We start from the raw sequence: 16,040 nt of genomic DNA on the forward strand, positions 1-16,040 counted from the left end.
TGTGGGCTTCTATTAAACATATTCCAGTCATTTACACATTACGTGATCAATGAATATTTTCCTGACAGTAAACATTGTTGTCAGTTTTATAAATAAAAATAAAACTGACTATATTTGTCAATAATTTTGATTTGAGAAGATTTTCCTATACACAGAAACCTTTGGGAAAAGAGCTGTGTCCAAACACGGTTTATTTAAAATATTCATTGTTGGTTATGCCTTTAATAATGTTTGCACCAAACTATAAGGATTGATGCAAGTAAAGCACTGATTTCCATGGCTCAGTGGTGGTGTTTCCAGAAAATACGTAACCTGATCCAGAATGGAAATCCTGTTGGCTCCATAATTAGTTTTTTCTTGTTATTTTGTCATCTCAAGCTTATATCCTTGAGGTGCATCTTCTGTTCATCCCAAAGGTGCTCTGTTGGATTGAAATGTGGTAGCTTTGGATGCAACTGGACTGCATGTTCAAAGAACAGTTTGAGATGATCTGACCTTTGGGACATGGTGCATCATCCTGCTGGAAGTAGCCATCAGCAGATGGGTCAGTAACAACAGTCGGGTACGCTGTAGTGTTTAAAGGGCTGGTAGGTTGTTCCAAACATCTTGGAGAACTAACCACAGATCTTCTGTGGATGGAGGCTTTCTCACATCCTTCTGTCTCATCATGTCATCCCAGACACGCTCCATGATGTTGAGATTAGGGCTCTCTGGGGGCCCAGACCATCACTTCCAGTATGTCTTGTTCTTCTTTACACTGAAGATAGTTCTTCATGATTTTGGCTGTATGTTTGGGTTCACTTACTTATTAGCATTTTTGTAAATTGATAAAAGTAAACAATCATCATTTATATTTCTGAAAGCAATCTTTATTTACAGTATTTTCTCACACCTGACTAAAGCTTTTGCATAGTACTGTATATAAATACATATATTTACAATGTATTTATTCATTTCTAATGTCATCCTTTTTAAATCTTACCTCAAATGTAAACAAACACACAACACAAATTCCACACTTATTTTTTTTTTAACAGATTAAACCAAACAGAATTTCTTTATGAAAAGTATGTACACCCATGCAAAAGCCTAGAAGTTAAACGGGGTGTACTTTGATTTTACCTTGACCTTCTGTTTGCAGTTATCTTTGTTATCATGGTGTAAAGTTAAATATCAATGACTGGCTGAATTCTTAAAATGTTCCTTCAGCTACCAGCAGGACTTTCTCACTGATTCATTCTTTCTTTCTTTTTAGTATTTGTCCTTTTTTACATCATTAGGAATATCAACCATTTTTCTTGAAATATGTTATAATTTTGGTGACATCTGGCCGTCCCTCACTGAACACATTTAGGTTAGAAGATCCATGAACTTCCACAAATTATTTTTAATTGATAAAAAAAAAAAATTCCTGTAGTTGGAATAGTGCTACAGTTATGATAAAATGACCTACAACCCCTTTTATTTCTAGGGTTTTCTGTATTTTGTGTCTAAGGCTTTCGTTTTTTTCATTTTGGCTTCATCTTTCTTTAATAAATACAGGTGTCTGTGCAGTGTGGTTTTGTACACATGAGGTAAATAATTTTAAAACCTGATAGAGGCCAGAGCATTTATATGTTATACCCTGGAGTGACAGAGGGTGTATTTTTTCTGTATGTTTGTGTTGGACACACTATGCTCTCCCTAGATAGCCAGACCTGTCATTTTTAGTGGTTTGTCTCCACCATGTGGTTAAACAATGTAACTACAGTTAGTTTTGTTACACAACTATATCTTTGCAGGATTCACATCTAACAGAAGTTCCTAACATCATGTTCAGTGAGTAGAAATCTTTCCTTTCAGCCTGTCAGTTTGTGTGATTGTAGATGTTTAATCTGGACCTTGTTTTGCTCAATCTTTTCTACAGCTAGTCAGAACAATAACTTCTCACAGAGATGTTGGTGAAACTGGCTGCAGATGGCTTCTAGTCAGGCCGAGTGCCGCAGTGTTTGCAGCAGATGGTGGAGTGCTGAGCTGATGGATGCTCTGTCTAAAACTCCAGACAAGAAACCTGCTGCTCCCCTATCATCTGAAAAACTCAGTGGCTGAACAGGCCGAGGCTTGGTAGCTCTCAAACATCCAGACACACAGAGAGTGCTGATAAATGTTTGGTGCCTGATTTATTAGAACCATAATGTTGTTTGTATTCTGCCCCGCTGGACTTGTTATTGTTTGATGGGAAAGAGTCTGTTGAGGACTAGAAAATGGAGCTCTGGTTATAAGCCCGTTCAGATGATAGACAGAAAAATCGAGCAATTTTATATTTGTTTTTTAACAGACAGCACCAATCATTCTCTGATTTAGGGTTGTCATTTTTTATGATTTTAAACGGGAGATTCCTTATATGGGAGTGTCAGTGACAGAAAACAATAAAACCAGAAATACGGTAGCGATGTCAATAATAAATTCTTGATATTGATCATAACAATTGTGCAGTAACTGAGAGTTAAATGGATGGTGAAGTTGAATTTTAATACTGTAACCTTTTGTTGAGTCTTGTTTAGTTTGATAAAAGAGCAGAAACAAAGAAAATGTTCTCATAGGCAGGTTTAGACATATATTTGTTCCTTCATACAATTTAATAAACAGTCCATTAAAAGAAAGTACACTGACTCAAGTCTAGGTTTATAGAAATTAGGGTTATCAAAATTAATACTAGAAAAATCAATTACTCAAATATAATCATTTGTGTCAAAGCAATATAAACTGACCCATTCAGATTTGCCCAAATTGTGGCATTTCTTCCAGCAGCGGTGCTGCAACAACAGAGACACTCAGTCCCTCGACTCCCTAAGCTGCTGTTGGAAGTTAAACCTCGGCTAACTTGGTGAGAACAACCACAAAACAAACATATGCTAAACTCTTCAGCCTCCAGGACAAACACAGAGTGTTGTTCTAGAGGTACTTTCTCTATGGCACAGACACACAGGGACAAAACGAAATGCTGATGGATGCTATATGCTAGCTGTGCTAAAGCTACAAGCTAACACTAAGACACCTGTTGTAATTATTATTATGATTATATTATTTTATATTTAATTAAATAATAATTTGGTCCGTTAAGTGTTGTCCTGTGAATACCCGCCCAATATGGTGGTGGTATAAGGACAATAGAGAAAAGGGTGAACCGTGCTCTGGCATTACTGAACAGCAAAACTCTGCACGCACATGGAATAAATTCATACAATTTCTTAAAATTTATATATTTTTGAATATAATTAACAAGTATAATTCAACTCAAAGTTAAACATATTTCAATAAACAAACTCTTTACTATACTAGAACCAAGCAAACTGAAGGAATAAGAAAACTAATTATAACTATATTTACACATAAAGGAACAAGGGAATCGATAAAAATGGTTAAAACCATGACCAATGAAATGATGCAATATTACCATTTAATGTTATTTATGTTTGAGAACCAAGGATTATCTTGAGGAACCTGGAAATTAGGTTAAATTAGTCTTAGAACTACCTAATAACAATAATTGGTAAACCTTCAAACAACTAATCACAATTGCAAAATCAGAAGAGCAGTTAAAACATTACTTTAATAAAATAACATTTTAAAGAATGATTTTCTGAATAAAAATGACCTTTTGTGTAATTCATTCTCAATGTTGTTTAATTAGCTGTCTTTATTTAGTAAAATAACATTTAAGGAAATATTATTTTCTAGATTGGAAACCAATAACCTTTCCAGACAGTTGATGCTTAATGTATTAACTAGCCACCACATTGGGTAATGGACTACTAAAATGGCGACGAGGAACGTCTGTGGACTCATAAGATGGCGATGAGTCGTGTGTAAACCTCTGACTTCACTGGCGCTAGCATCAGGCGTTGGAGCTAACACGGGAAAGCTTACAACTTTTCTTTAAAGTCAAACATGAACCTTAAAATACCATTAACACAAGTAATAAAATGCATATGAGCATTGACGGCATGTTATGGCCGATCTGTGTTTAAAACAGCTGACTTCTACCCCCCCCCACTGATCACTCCTTTTAAAAATCCATGGAGAGGGCAAAAGGACGCCTTAATCCCGCCTTGAAGTGTTTTGTGGAAGGAGCTTCAGTCAGTCACCATGTTAAAGTTCATGGCAGGATACTTAGAAATCACCAGTAGCCTCCAGCTTGAATAGTGCAATGTCAGGCAAAGCTTTCTACTTTATTTGTTCAGTATATTTTTATAAGTTATGAGTGAGAGATGCTGCACTGCTATAATACTTAAAAGAAAATGAACCATTAATTATAGCTTCCTGCTCCGTGACTGAAAAGATCACGCTGAGATGAAGACACTTTTCTTTCCAAACCAGCCTGTAGCTCACCTCTAACTCAGACGTGAAGGAGGGTGAGATTAAAATACTCCAACAATTTCCAATATTTATTTTTTCTTATTAAAAATGAACAGAGACTCGTACTCGTCGTCGTCCGCTTTCTCCGGGACCGGGTTACTGGGGCAGCAGAGACTTTGTAAATTTAAATGACTGCAGGGATTAATCAGATTGTTGGGGGTCACATTGATGATGATCAGTTTGTAAACTACCTTTAAATAGCTGCACCTGGTTAATCTTACTGGAGCAGCAAGGATGTACTTAGTTTTCACAGACAGCCTTTTCCTTCAAGCTTCTTGCATTTAGTACATGACGATGGGATGGAATCGGTTATTGGTTTTTCTAAACTTTTTAAATAATTTTTTAACCCGGTAAATACATCATTTTTATTATTTCCTGTTATGCCTTGTGACTAGAGCTAATAGGTTGTTTTGGCTTTCTGGATTAGCTGCTTTTATTTCGACGTCTGATATTCGTATGACATTGAATTCATGGAAAGATATTTTTGAACCCGATGTACTTGTGTATGTGTGTTTATATGCACAGACATAACTTGTTACCTGAGAGTAATACAAGTGATTTAGTGGACTAAGCTGTTACCAGGGCACAGCCATCATTTGGCTCATGAATCTAAATGCATCAAAGATGCTCAAAAGATCCCTCTACAGAACTGATGGCACTTACAAATATCTCTGCCGTGTTTTTCTTTGACACCAACAGACTCTTGGTTTTGTCAGCCGCTCTATGTTCCCCTCTGTTAGATGTGCCGTGACTTGATATATTGGCTCTTTTAGCCCCTGCTTTGGCTCAAATCCAAGGCCCATTTGTACAGATGGGATTTTACGTGGGCCATTTTAGCAAAGCACCCTCCCCATAAAGCCAAAGTGTCTCATCACTTCATAATTGTGTGATTATGGTCAATTGCTGTAGTTGGGGTGACAGATTCTATTTGAGCACAACAGATGCTTTTATCATATTTTAGATCCCCATTTGACCTTAATCAAGCGTTGCATGTATGAATAAAACAGGGAGATAATATTTTAGTGATGAGGCGGATCAGGTGTCTGAGAGAGGCTGCAGGGAGACACCGAGGCTCTGAGGAAAGATCAAACACCCGACTTAACACAAACAACAGAGACAGCTGAAGCTGCCGAGTGGAAAATACGACTGATGAATTATGCCACCATGTGGGAGGTAGAATACATTGCAGTTACAGATTATAACTTGTGAAGGAAAAAGAACATCCTGTGACATTTAAACTAGAATAAACCTACATTAAATCAAGCAAGATTTTTAAGTAAACACAAGGTTTAGATATCCTAATGTTAAAATGAACGAATTTTAGGTTTTAATAGTGTTACCCCAACTTATAAAATCCTTTAATATGGATTGAACTTGTTTAAAGACTTGAATTCTGTAGATCTGTAAAGCACCAATCTATAAAGAACATGTGTTAAAACATAAGCACCATCTATTAAAATATATTGCATTGTATCTGTTGCCATGTCAATGAATAGTTGGTGATCCAGTTCTGAAACTCTGTGGCAGAAATGTTTGCCAGAGATTTGTACAAACAAAATATAAACCATAACAGAGCCTTCTTCCCCCCAGACTAAAGGCCTTCTTACACTGTCATTTTATTCCATGTCGCACTACATGATGTGGATCTAATAAACTTCGGTACAACGTCAAGTTTGATGTGTGCACATTGTACGATGACCGTTAAATGATCAATCGTTTACTGCGGCAATCGGCAACGTCATCAGCGTACGCAAACATCTGTGCCACCAGAGACAACCTCAACAAACACACAATGAAGAACACAGCCCTTATTGGCACGGCATTTATGATCCTCGAAATAAATATAAAGAAAAGGACAAGGACGATGTGGACACGGTCGTGGTTGGAGGAAAGAGGCCAAATTGGGATGTCGGTGTTGTGTGAAATTCGGTTCCCCTGAAATAATCTGTTCCCCCTCTGTGACCACCATATCCTTGCCCTTTACACAAATGGATTCTCCTCACCAGTCTGCAATCCACTAACCTCACAGGACTCCTAAACCTAAAGAACTAGATGGTGAAAAACATGTAGCGCCCCCATGGTGTGAGGCTGTGTGACCAGGTGGAACACATTATTACAGGGGAACCGAATTTCACACAACACCGGTTTTATGCTGCAACTCTATTGGTGGATTAGTAGACGTAGGTCGTAGCAGCTGTGACACTGTCATATATTTATCACAGGGTATCTTTGGTCGCAACACACCAACAACAGCTGTCCTTAATTCTCTCGGTGCGACATATGACCAAAGATTTCTCCACAATTTTCTTACAATCCTCGTCCTTTGTCTGTGACAGCCCAAAATGGCACAGTGTATATCAGATTGTTTTCTAGGATATGTTTAGAGTGGTTTAAATCGTAACATAAAGTGTCACGCTTATTGACATAATTGGCAAAGATGTATTACTTACATTAGGATGTTTTATGATGATACTCATCATTGTTTCTTCTCTAGCTTGTTGGTATTTGGAGTCGATTGCAGCATGGTTTGAGATGTCAAGTGTTACCTTGAATGTAAACGATACTGTGTTGATGCCAATATTTTAGGCAGATCAAATTTACTTTAATTTGCCTAAATGTTGGTTTTTGTCTCTTAATTCTTTTGCTTCTTGATCAGAGTTTTTAAATTTTCTGTTACATTAAACCTGTGCAGCAATAGGCTGAATAAGCTGGTTGAAGCAGTAGCTCATTTGTCCTTTTGTAATTTATTAATCAACTGGAGGAGACATTAAAGGTGGGCCTGTCATTTGTCTGATTTTGAGAATTTCTTTGGGTTATTCAGGTGTAGCGAAAACAAACCAATTATTAAGACAAACCTGGAAATTCCCATAGTCTGCCCGAACCACAACCTGTTCTCAGTGTTTGCCATCTGGCAGCATATACAGAAGTAACGGCTGCTGGGAGATCAGAGATCAGAACAGTTTGTTTCCAGGAGCTGAGAATTATGCTTCACAGTGATCACAAACGCTTGACGGCAGCCGTAGCTGCAGAGAGCGGCTCGAACAGTTATTAGGTTTACAGGAGCTTTTTCACACAAGGGCCATGTTGGTTTGGATAGCTTCTTTCTCCTAATCAATGAAATAATCATTTTAAATACTGCTTTTTGTATCTAATGTGGTTAGATTTGATTGATCTAAAACATTTCTGTGATGGCAAAAATGCAAAACCAGAAAAGGTCTACAGGTCCTTCTCAAAATATTAGCATATTGTGATAAAGTTCATTATTTTCTATAATGTCATGATGAAAATTTAACATTCATATATTTTAGATTCATTGCACACTAACTGAAATATTTCAGGTATTTTATTGTCTTAATACGGATGATTTTGGCATACAGCTCATGAAAACCCAAAATTCCTATCTCACAAAATTAGCATATTTCATCCGACCAATAAAAGAAAAGTGTTTTTAATACAAAAAACGTCAACCTTCAAATAATCATGTACAGTTATGCACTCAATACTTGGTCGGGAATCCTTTTGCAGATATGACTGCTTCAATGCGGTGTGGCATGGAGGCAATCAGCCTGTGGCACTGCTGAGGTCTTATGGAGGCCCAGGATGCTTCGATAGCGGCCTTTAGCTCATCCAGAGTGTTGGGTCTTGAGTCTCTCAACGTTCTCTTCACAATATCCCACAGATTCTCTATGGGGTTCAGATCAGGAGAGTTGGCAGGCCAATTGAGCACAGTGATACCATGGTCAGTAAACCATTTACCAGTGGTTTTGGCACTGTGAGCAGATGCCAGGTGGTGCTGAAAAATGAAATCTTCATCTCCATAAAGCTTTTCAGCAGATGGAAGCATGAAGTGCTCCAAAATCTCCTGATAGCTAGCTGCATTGACCCTGCCCTTGATAAAACACAGTGGACCAACACCAGCAGCTGACACGGCACCCCAGACCATCACTGACTGTGGGTACTTGACACTGGACTTCTGGCATTTTGGCATTTCCTTCTCCCCAGTCTTCCTCCAGACTCTGGCACCTTGATTTCCGAATGACATGCAGAATTTGCTTTCATCTGAAAAAAGTACTTTGGACCACTGAGCAACAGTCCAGTGCTGCTTCTCTGTAGCCCAGGTCAGGCGCTTCTGCTGCTGTTTCTGGTTCAAAAGTGGCTTGACCTGGGGAATGCGGCACCTGTAGCCCATTTCCTGCACACGCCTGTGCACGGTGGCTCTGGATGTTTCTACTCCAGACTCAGTCCACTGCTTCCGCAGGTCCCCCAAGGTCTGGAATCGGCCCTTCTCCACAATCTTCCTCAGGGTCCGGTCACCTCTTCTCGTTGTGCAGCGTTTTCTGCCACACTTTTTCCTTCCCACAGACTTCCCACTGAGGTGCCTTGATACAGCACTCTGGGAACAGCCTATTCGTTCAGAAATGTCTTTCTGTGTCTTACCCTCTTGCTTGAGGGTGTCAATAGTGGCCTTCTGGACAGCAGTCAGGTCGGCAGTCTTACCCATGATTGGGGTTTTGAGTGATGAACCAGGCTGGGAGTTTTAAAGGCCTCAGGAATCTTTTGCAGGTGTTTAGAGTTAACTCGTTGATTCAGATGATTAGGTTCATAGCTCGTTTAGAGACCCTTTTAATGATATGCTAATTTTGTGAGATAGAAATTTTAGGTTTTCATGAGCTGTATGCCAAAATCATCTGTATTAAGACAATAAAAGACCTGAAATATTTCAGTTAGTGTGCAATGAATCTAAAATATATGAATGTTAAATTTTCATCATGACATTATGGAAAATAATTAACTTTATCACAATATGCTAATTTTTTGAAAAGGACCTGTAGAGAGGAGCAAATTGTTTCCCCAAAACTGTCTTCCCTAAAGCTGGGGCTCAACAGAGAAATGTTGGACCGAATGATTCACAATGCGGAAAACACTGAGGGGATTTTAAAATTTAAGAAATACAATGAAATCCACAACCAAATGTGGAACTTCACAGAATTCGCCCATAGCTGCCAGTAGAGAGGAATTCAATACTATACAAACAGATTTCATGAGTCCTACATGAGTAGAGTGGGGTAAAAAGATAAAAAATATCAGTTATTCACTTAACCTTCCTCCAGAGAGTTTCTGCTGCCCACTGAGTTTCTATAGGATGGTTGTTTTAAACGTGAATCTGTGAGGGTTGATGGCAAATGAGTGAATTTTCTGCCTTTTGATTGGCTCTGACCACAATGTTCAAAGGAAAAACTTGCATGTTCAACCAAATTGGTTGTGCTCAGAAGCCCTGATTCAGCCCTAAAGAAATGGATTACTGAATGTGTTTGATTTTGGATCGGTTGTTGACAAAAGTACTCATTTAGTACTAGCAGTTACTGTTGCTGGCAAAGATGCAACTTCTGGCCTTTAGAAGAAAATCTGACATTTAAAATAGACACACATAACATGCCTGCTGGAATGAAGCTTTCAGAGGTCTCATTGTGTAAATGTTGATGTGGTGTTGGAGAATCACAAATATCCCTGGATCTCCAATACTGGGATAGAAAATGTCTCATTTCTTGTTGTTTGCAGAGGCTCAGAGGATTATAAAAGCCAACCATGATGGACAGGGACTGATCTTCTATAATATTTACATTTGCTTGTTGTTTTTCTTCTTTGCTTCTGTGTCTGAACCTTCAAAGACCGGCGTCTGTATTTCTCCGCTCACAGGTTTCAGTGGGAGAGTTGGTTAGGTAAATGCCGGCCTCTGCAACCGACCGCTGTTTTCCATCTTGTAGCCCCACAATGGTTTGGTATAAGACAAATGAGTGTAGGAACAGGCCCCGCCCATTTCCACCTGCCTTGTCTCATGCGGCGCCTAGGGTCAGCTGTGCGGTGGGACTCATAGCGTTACCCCGAGTCCCAGTCCACCCCGAGCACACAGCAATCACTCACCACAAACAACCCAGAGACACTGCGGCTGAAGTAGACAAGTTTATTAATGATAATAATGAGGATGATGAGGATGATAATATTAATAATTAGTCATAATTATAATAACGTTAATGTCATAATAAATAGAACTCTTCATCTGAAGCACGTAAAGAGAAGCATACAGAAAGAGAAAAAACAAAAACACAAAGTTCAGAGTACAGAGCCAGAGGAGTGGGCAGGGACTTCTAGAGACATTTTTTAACCTTTCAATATATCCATTTAATTTTTTAACATTATTAAACATTATTTAACTGGAACATTTACAAAAAGGAGAAAGAGATAGATTTAAAAAAATCCCTTATAAATAAATTTTGTCATCATTAGAACAAAATACAAGATTTCGGGAGTCAGAGGATGGTCTTTTTTTTTCTTTTTAATGTATTTTTTTCTTCATTTCCCCCCTGAAAGAACAGCTGAAGGAAGTAAGAGATCAGTTGGGTGAAGGTTATTATGTACAGAACACCAGGAATACAAAAGGGGCCGGTCGACTCACATACTTGAAGGCTGGGGATGGGAGGGTGCTGTGTGGGGTGTGATGGAAGCGAGGGGCATCCTGCGAGTGTCACAGCTCAAGCAGTTGTGCTCAGGAAGATCAGGACCAGTTTTTCAAACTTAAAGGCATCTGAAGGAAGGAAGGGAGGGTTGCTGTAACCCCACCCCCCGCTCCATCCCACCGCTACGGCGCAGGCTGGAGTTTTAGATCAGCCTTTTCTTTTTCTCAAAGGCAGGACTGCAGTTTGGGTTCAGAGTCTTTGCCAGCGAGCAGAGACAAACAACCACAGTGGAAACAAAACGGCCCTAAAAGTTAAAAACAGGATTTTCTCAATGTATACCCCACCAATGCTGCACGTACAGCTGTCAAGACTACTAACATCTAACTACTTCCATTAAAACATTTAAAATCTATTTAGTATTTCTCATATCAACTGGATAAAAATTCTAAGGCAATAAAATTCATCTTTTATACATTTGTTTTCTTGGTTTTCAACTACAGCTCACATGAGGCTGTGGCAGCTACAGACTGTCAGCGACGGTTCATGGGAGCTGTAGTGAGTAAATGGAAAAAATATAACAAAATACCTTCATGCATTAAGAGCTGTAGTACAGGAGCTAGCCTGTAAGCAGGATGGGACTCTGCATGACCACGTCTCTTCAGTTGTTTTTGCTTTTTATTTTATTATTTTCATTTTTTACAAAACCTGCACTTTAAAGTTAGCTGCAAAGCTGCATATACGTTTGAAACAAGTACTGTAGAAGAAGTGACATAAGTGTCATTGGTTCAGTGTTTTTTCTTTGCTTTACCTGTAAACTGTGGATCAAAATGAGCTGTAGGTAAACATCAGGAGAATACTTAGAATGGCAACATTGCACACAGCCCCTATTTCCTAATCCTACATCTACAACAGTTAATACGAGAAACAAATGAAGGTTGTGGCATTTATTTTGCACAATTTACTGCAAATGTTGCTATTCTCAGACCTCAAACCTTTAAAATTAGTTAACCTTTTTTTGGTTTGCATAAACTAAAGCAGAGGCAGCTTCATATCTGACATGCTTTTTTTTTTTTTTTGCATCACTCTTCCAAAGTAATGCTACGTCCTTTAAATTCAAACAAAATGAATAAAGAAAAACTGTTTTAAAAAGGTTGAACCCAAACAGATACACAGAGCTCCATCGTTCCCTAAAGAAAATACATCAACACTGCTGCAGGTGGTGAAATGTTCCTTTATCACATCTGCTGCCACAAATACTCACAACAGCACCTTTTGTGAATTCATCCGCTGCTGAAAATAGTCCCCAAGAAATGCACTTGAGCTTATTTACTATTTGAGTAACATTCGCTAAAGACTACACATTTTTTTTTGCTTTTTTTTAGTTTGTAAAAACAGTGTAACTAAGTCAGAGTACTGAGACAAACACACAATTTTTTCACTTTTTCTTCGATTTGTTGACAAAACTAAAACACGTAATAATACCAGCTTCATCCCGTCAGATTTGATCTGCTAGTAGCTAACTAGAATAAGTACACAACAGTGTTCTTTCAGAAAATGTGCCCATCACACATGACATCAAGTGTTTTTGTTGCAGAATGCATAGATAATTCAGTGGACAAGTTTCAACTATGTGACAAAACCAAAGGAGGAGGAGGAGGAGGAAACAAACTGTGGCTCTTTATCTCTGGCTCCCTGGAAGTTCTCAGCAAACTAAAACTCCAACCCGCTCCTGAGTTTTCTGGCCCTCCTCCAGTCTGTGGAGCTGTAAGTAGGCCAGAACAATCAGTTGACTCTCAGAAACAAACCAACAGGTATGAAGATGCTAAATCTGCAGATGAAAGCTATATGGGAGAGCAAATGACCGACTTTACCCCAATTAGACTTCACAACAGTTAGTTGCCATGATATAGATTCTCTGTAATATATGGGAAGCTGTCTACAGATGAGCAGAGGTCGCGTGGGTAGGAGCCCTGATTCAGAACAAGTCTATATTTTGTTATTTTTAACCTGAAAGAAGATGAAGTTAATCAAGAAGTGTGAGTTGAGATTTACTGTACAGAATATTAACAGTACACTGTGTAGTTTTGTACAGGAAGTCAGGAGTTTAATCTATTCATTCCCTCTTCACAAACCACCACTAACCAAGTAGTGTACCCTGAACTTTCAAACTAAGTTGTGCTTCACCCAAACCTGCTCACCTCTGATTAAAAAGAGTAAAAAGTTTCTCCTCAGGGCCAGCAGGTTATATCCAATATGCAGTAAAACCAACCGCCCGCCTGCCCACCAGGGTCAGCATGAGACTAGTGGTTCGTAAACCGAGGCCGCCACAGGAAGCTGTGAGCCAGGCTTCTTCAGCACAGCTCGTTAAATCAGCTGAAGAGTGAGCTCTTCCTCTGCAGCGATGAGTGAATGAAATCTGGGTCACGTCAATATGCATCCGGCTCCGCCATCATCTCAGAGTCCCGCTGTCTCCTGATCAAAGAGCACTGAGCCTGTGTGTTCAAATCATACTTTGGTTCAAGTAAGAAAGAGAAATCAATATTCATAAACTTTTTATCCGACACCCACAACACCTTACGCTAATTAGGAAGTCTTTGCAGTGCCAGTGAAGGGTCAGAGTTACTGCAGATGTAAACCTTTGTCTCTGAAGGATCAGTTAGAAAGTGGAATATGATGCTTTGCTCTGAATGGGGCAACAATGTTCAGGGCTGTGTCTGAAATCCAGCATGTGTTCATCTGTGAGAATCTACACAGTGCGTGTGTTTGTGGTAGAAGTGGGATTCAGGAGAGATCAGTTCACACTAGCACTGTCACACTTTCAATCATATAGCACATGATCACATGTTACAGTAAATATCAGGGACATATTTAGTTGGAGGAGGTTCTGATAACTATGCTCGGGGGGCCGGAGGCTTTCCTGCCGCCCCCTCTATTCCCTGACATCACCACAGCCCATATAATAGATATGTATATATATTTATATACAGAAAAAAGAATACATACTTATTGGACACCCTAGACATTAAAATACATTCAAAAACTGAACCAACATTCTTGATTAAACACGTTTACAGTGACTCCTGATATAAAGAAATAAGGTTCTGCTTTCACAAAATTAAAACTTTTTTTTTCTGTTCAAAAGTTTTGAGTGCTGAAAAAAACACAAATATTCTCAGAATACATTGACAAAAGAAATCACATATTCAGCCCTCGTTCCTTGATACTGTTGGATGGGCACTACTGTATTTCTATAATGTTTTATCTATATGCCTCAGGCTTGTGTTTTGGTTATGCACCTGCTGATGTAGTACAATGGGATTACTCGATTATAATTCAATTTGTTACATGAATGTTGATGAGTTATTCTCGTCGGATGAAAACGTGCATCCTTGGTAGTTGTACGCACCTAGTTTTCGTGTTGGTCTGACAGTTCATCCGTCGATGCAGAGTGACACAAAGGCTTGGGCTCGGAGTCTGGCAGGTGAATAAAGTCAGTGGCTTCAGCGCCATTTTTCTCTAAGTAGTTCCTTAAGTCAGTGACCTCTGCTGGGGCGTGGAGAGGGGCAGACGGGGAGGCTCGGCTGTATACCGTCTCACCGTCCCGCCGTGGCTCACCCCCCCACTCCCCAAAGCTGTAAACCAGTGATGCTGCCCGTTGGGGAGGGCGGGGATTCCCAATGGTGCTGCCAAAAAGGAAGTGACATCACGACAGTATCCACGGGGGACGCTGCTAACAGTAGGCGCTGCGGGCCGATGATGCCACAACAAGGAGGAAACGGTGGCGTCATCTTCATTGGCCCAAAAAGGAAGGAAGGAAGGAAGAAAGGAAGGAGGTTGGAAGGAAAAAGGCGGAGCTGTGAAACTCCGACCACAGGAAGTACAGCGTAGAAAGTGCATCTGCCTGGATGCCGAGCTCTCCCTGCCACCTTTTTTTTCTTTCTTTTCTGGTTTTTATTTAGTTATTTTTTTTACACGACCTCGGTGACAGAGCAGTGTGCCATAGAGAGAGGAGGCGGGGGTTGGGGGAGGACATCCTCCCTCCTCCTTCCTGCATACCACAGAATCAGCATCAAGGGCCAACTGTTCATCTCCCTTACCAAAAAACATAAAAACAGATTTGTACATATATACTGCTTTGTACACACTTTTTTTTTTTTACCATTGTAAATCACAAAAGTATAGAAAAATAAAATGTTTTATAATAACGGGACACTTCCTTCTCTCTCTGTCTTTTTCTACCCGGCAAAAATGTGGTCCCTGGTGGAAACTGGCTCACTCCATCTGTCAAGTTTGTGGCTGGTTTGACACCACTGCTGCGGCGCCACTTTGTACGCCTCCCGTCTTCCCTCGCCAGCCTCAGTAGAGGGACTCCTTCTCGTCTTCTTCTTCTTGTGTTATTTTCTTAAAGCTAGTTCTCCTCTCTTCGTTGTTTTCATCTGTGATGTCCATCAATACTGAGTACAGATCTTCGTTTTGTATTTACTAGAAACAGGGGAGAGAAGTAGGAAAACTGGTAAATATGCAGGATATGATGTTTTATTTTGATAGATGTGTATATTGAGAGGTTCTGTGGAAAGACTTTTGGACTAAGCATTCATGGTTGTGGAGATTGTCACGGAAAAGACATATGGAGCAAAGCATGCAACAAACAACACGTCTTCTGTGAAGTCCTCCATCCCTGCTTCTTCTCCCATTTATATAATGTACAATTTTACAAGGAGGGATGTTCAAGATGAGGCTTGAGCACAGAATCGTAACACCGGTGAGGAGCTCTGATGCAAAAAGTTTGAAAGCTAAGAGACAACAGCTTCATTCAGTTTTCATCCCACTCTTGTAATGTAGCATAAAAGAAGCCTGAGCAGAGGCCTTCTGCCTGCCAAAACAACACTGCTCCTGCTCTCGCCAGAATAAAGATCAGAGCGAGCTGTAATCATACATGTGGAGATCGGCCCTTTGGCAGAGCACAGTGAAAAGTCTCAGCGTAATGGGGCTGGATGGAAGAGGAGGAGAGAGGGCGTGGTGCGAGGGTTTGGGGGCCAAGCGAGCGTCCCAGGACCCTTGTCATGACAGATGCTCTCTAATTTGCAGTGATCTTCAGCAGCTCTTTGGAGCTTCTGATAAAAAAATAGGCAAATGAAAGAAGATTTCGAAATGGCTTTGTAGTTCAACTTCCAGCCTGGAGAAAAA

The 16,040-nt window shown here is 39.8% G+C and overlaps 1 protein-coding gene and 1 long non-coding RNA gene across 21 annotated transcripts in view; one reads left to right on the forward strand and one right to left on the reverse strand.

Annotated features, from left to right (window-relative positions):
* Positions 1-16,040, forward strand: part of LOC124864918 — a 273,328-nt gene that overhangs the window by 138,091 nt on the left and 119,197 nt on the right. Inside the window, exons 6-7 of one of the 19 annotated variants that reach the window (XR_007037395.1) lie at positions 1,782-1,818; positions 1,907-2,464. The exons of the other annotated variants lie outside the window; for them this stretch is intronic. This is a non-coding gene — a long non-coding RNA (uncharacterized LOC124864918). Of the gene's footprint in view, positions 1-1,781; positions 1,819-1,906; positions 2,465-16,040 lie in introns of those variants that run through there. 19 annotated transcript variants of the gene reach the window in all.
* The window catches only part of rbfox3a (RNA binding fox-1 homolog 3a), a 367,190-nt gene continuing 361,496 nt past the window's right edge, over positions 10,347-16,040 (reverse strand). For both annotated transcript variants that reach the window (XM_047359871.1, XM_047359869.1), the window contains one exon: positions 10,347-15,335. In XM_047359871.1, coding sequence (XP_047215827.1) covers positions 15,302-15,335 — 34 coding nt within the window. In that variant the 3' untranslated portion in view covers positions 10,347-15,301. The remainder of the gene's footprint in view (positions 15,336-16,040) is intronic.

Source organism: Girardinichthys multiradiatus, chromosome Y (genome assembly GCF_021462225.1).
Source record: "Girardinichthys multiradiatus isolate DD_20200921_A chromosome Y, DD_fGirMul_XY1, whole genome shotgun sequence".
NCBI lineage: Eukaryota > Metazoa > Chordata > Actinopteri > Cyprinodontiformes > Goodeidae > Girardinichthys > Girardinichthys multiradiatus.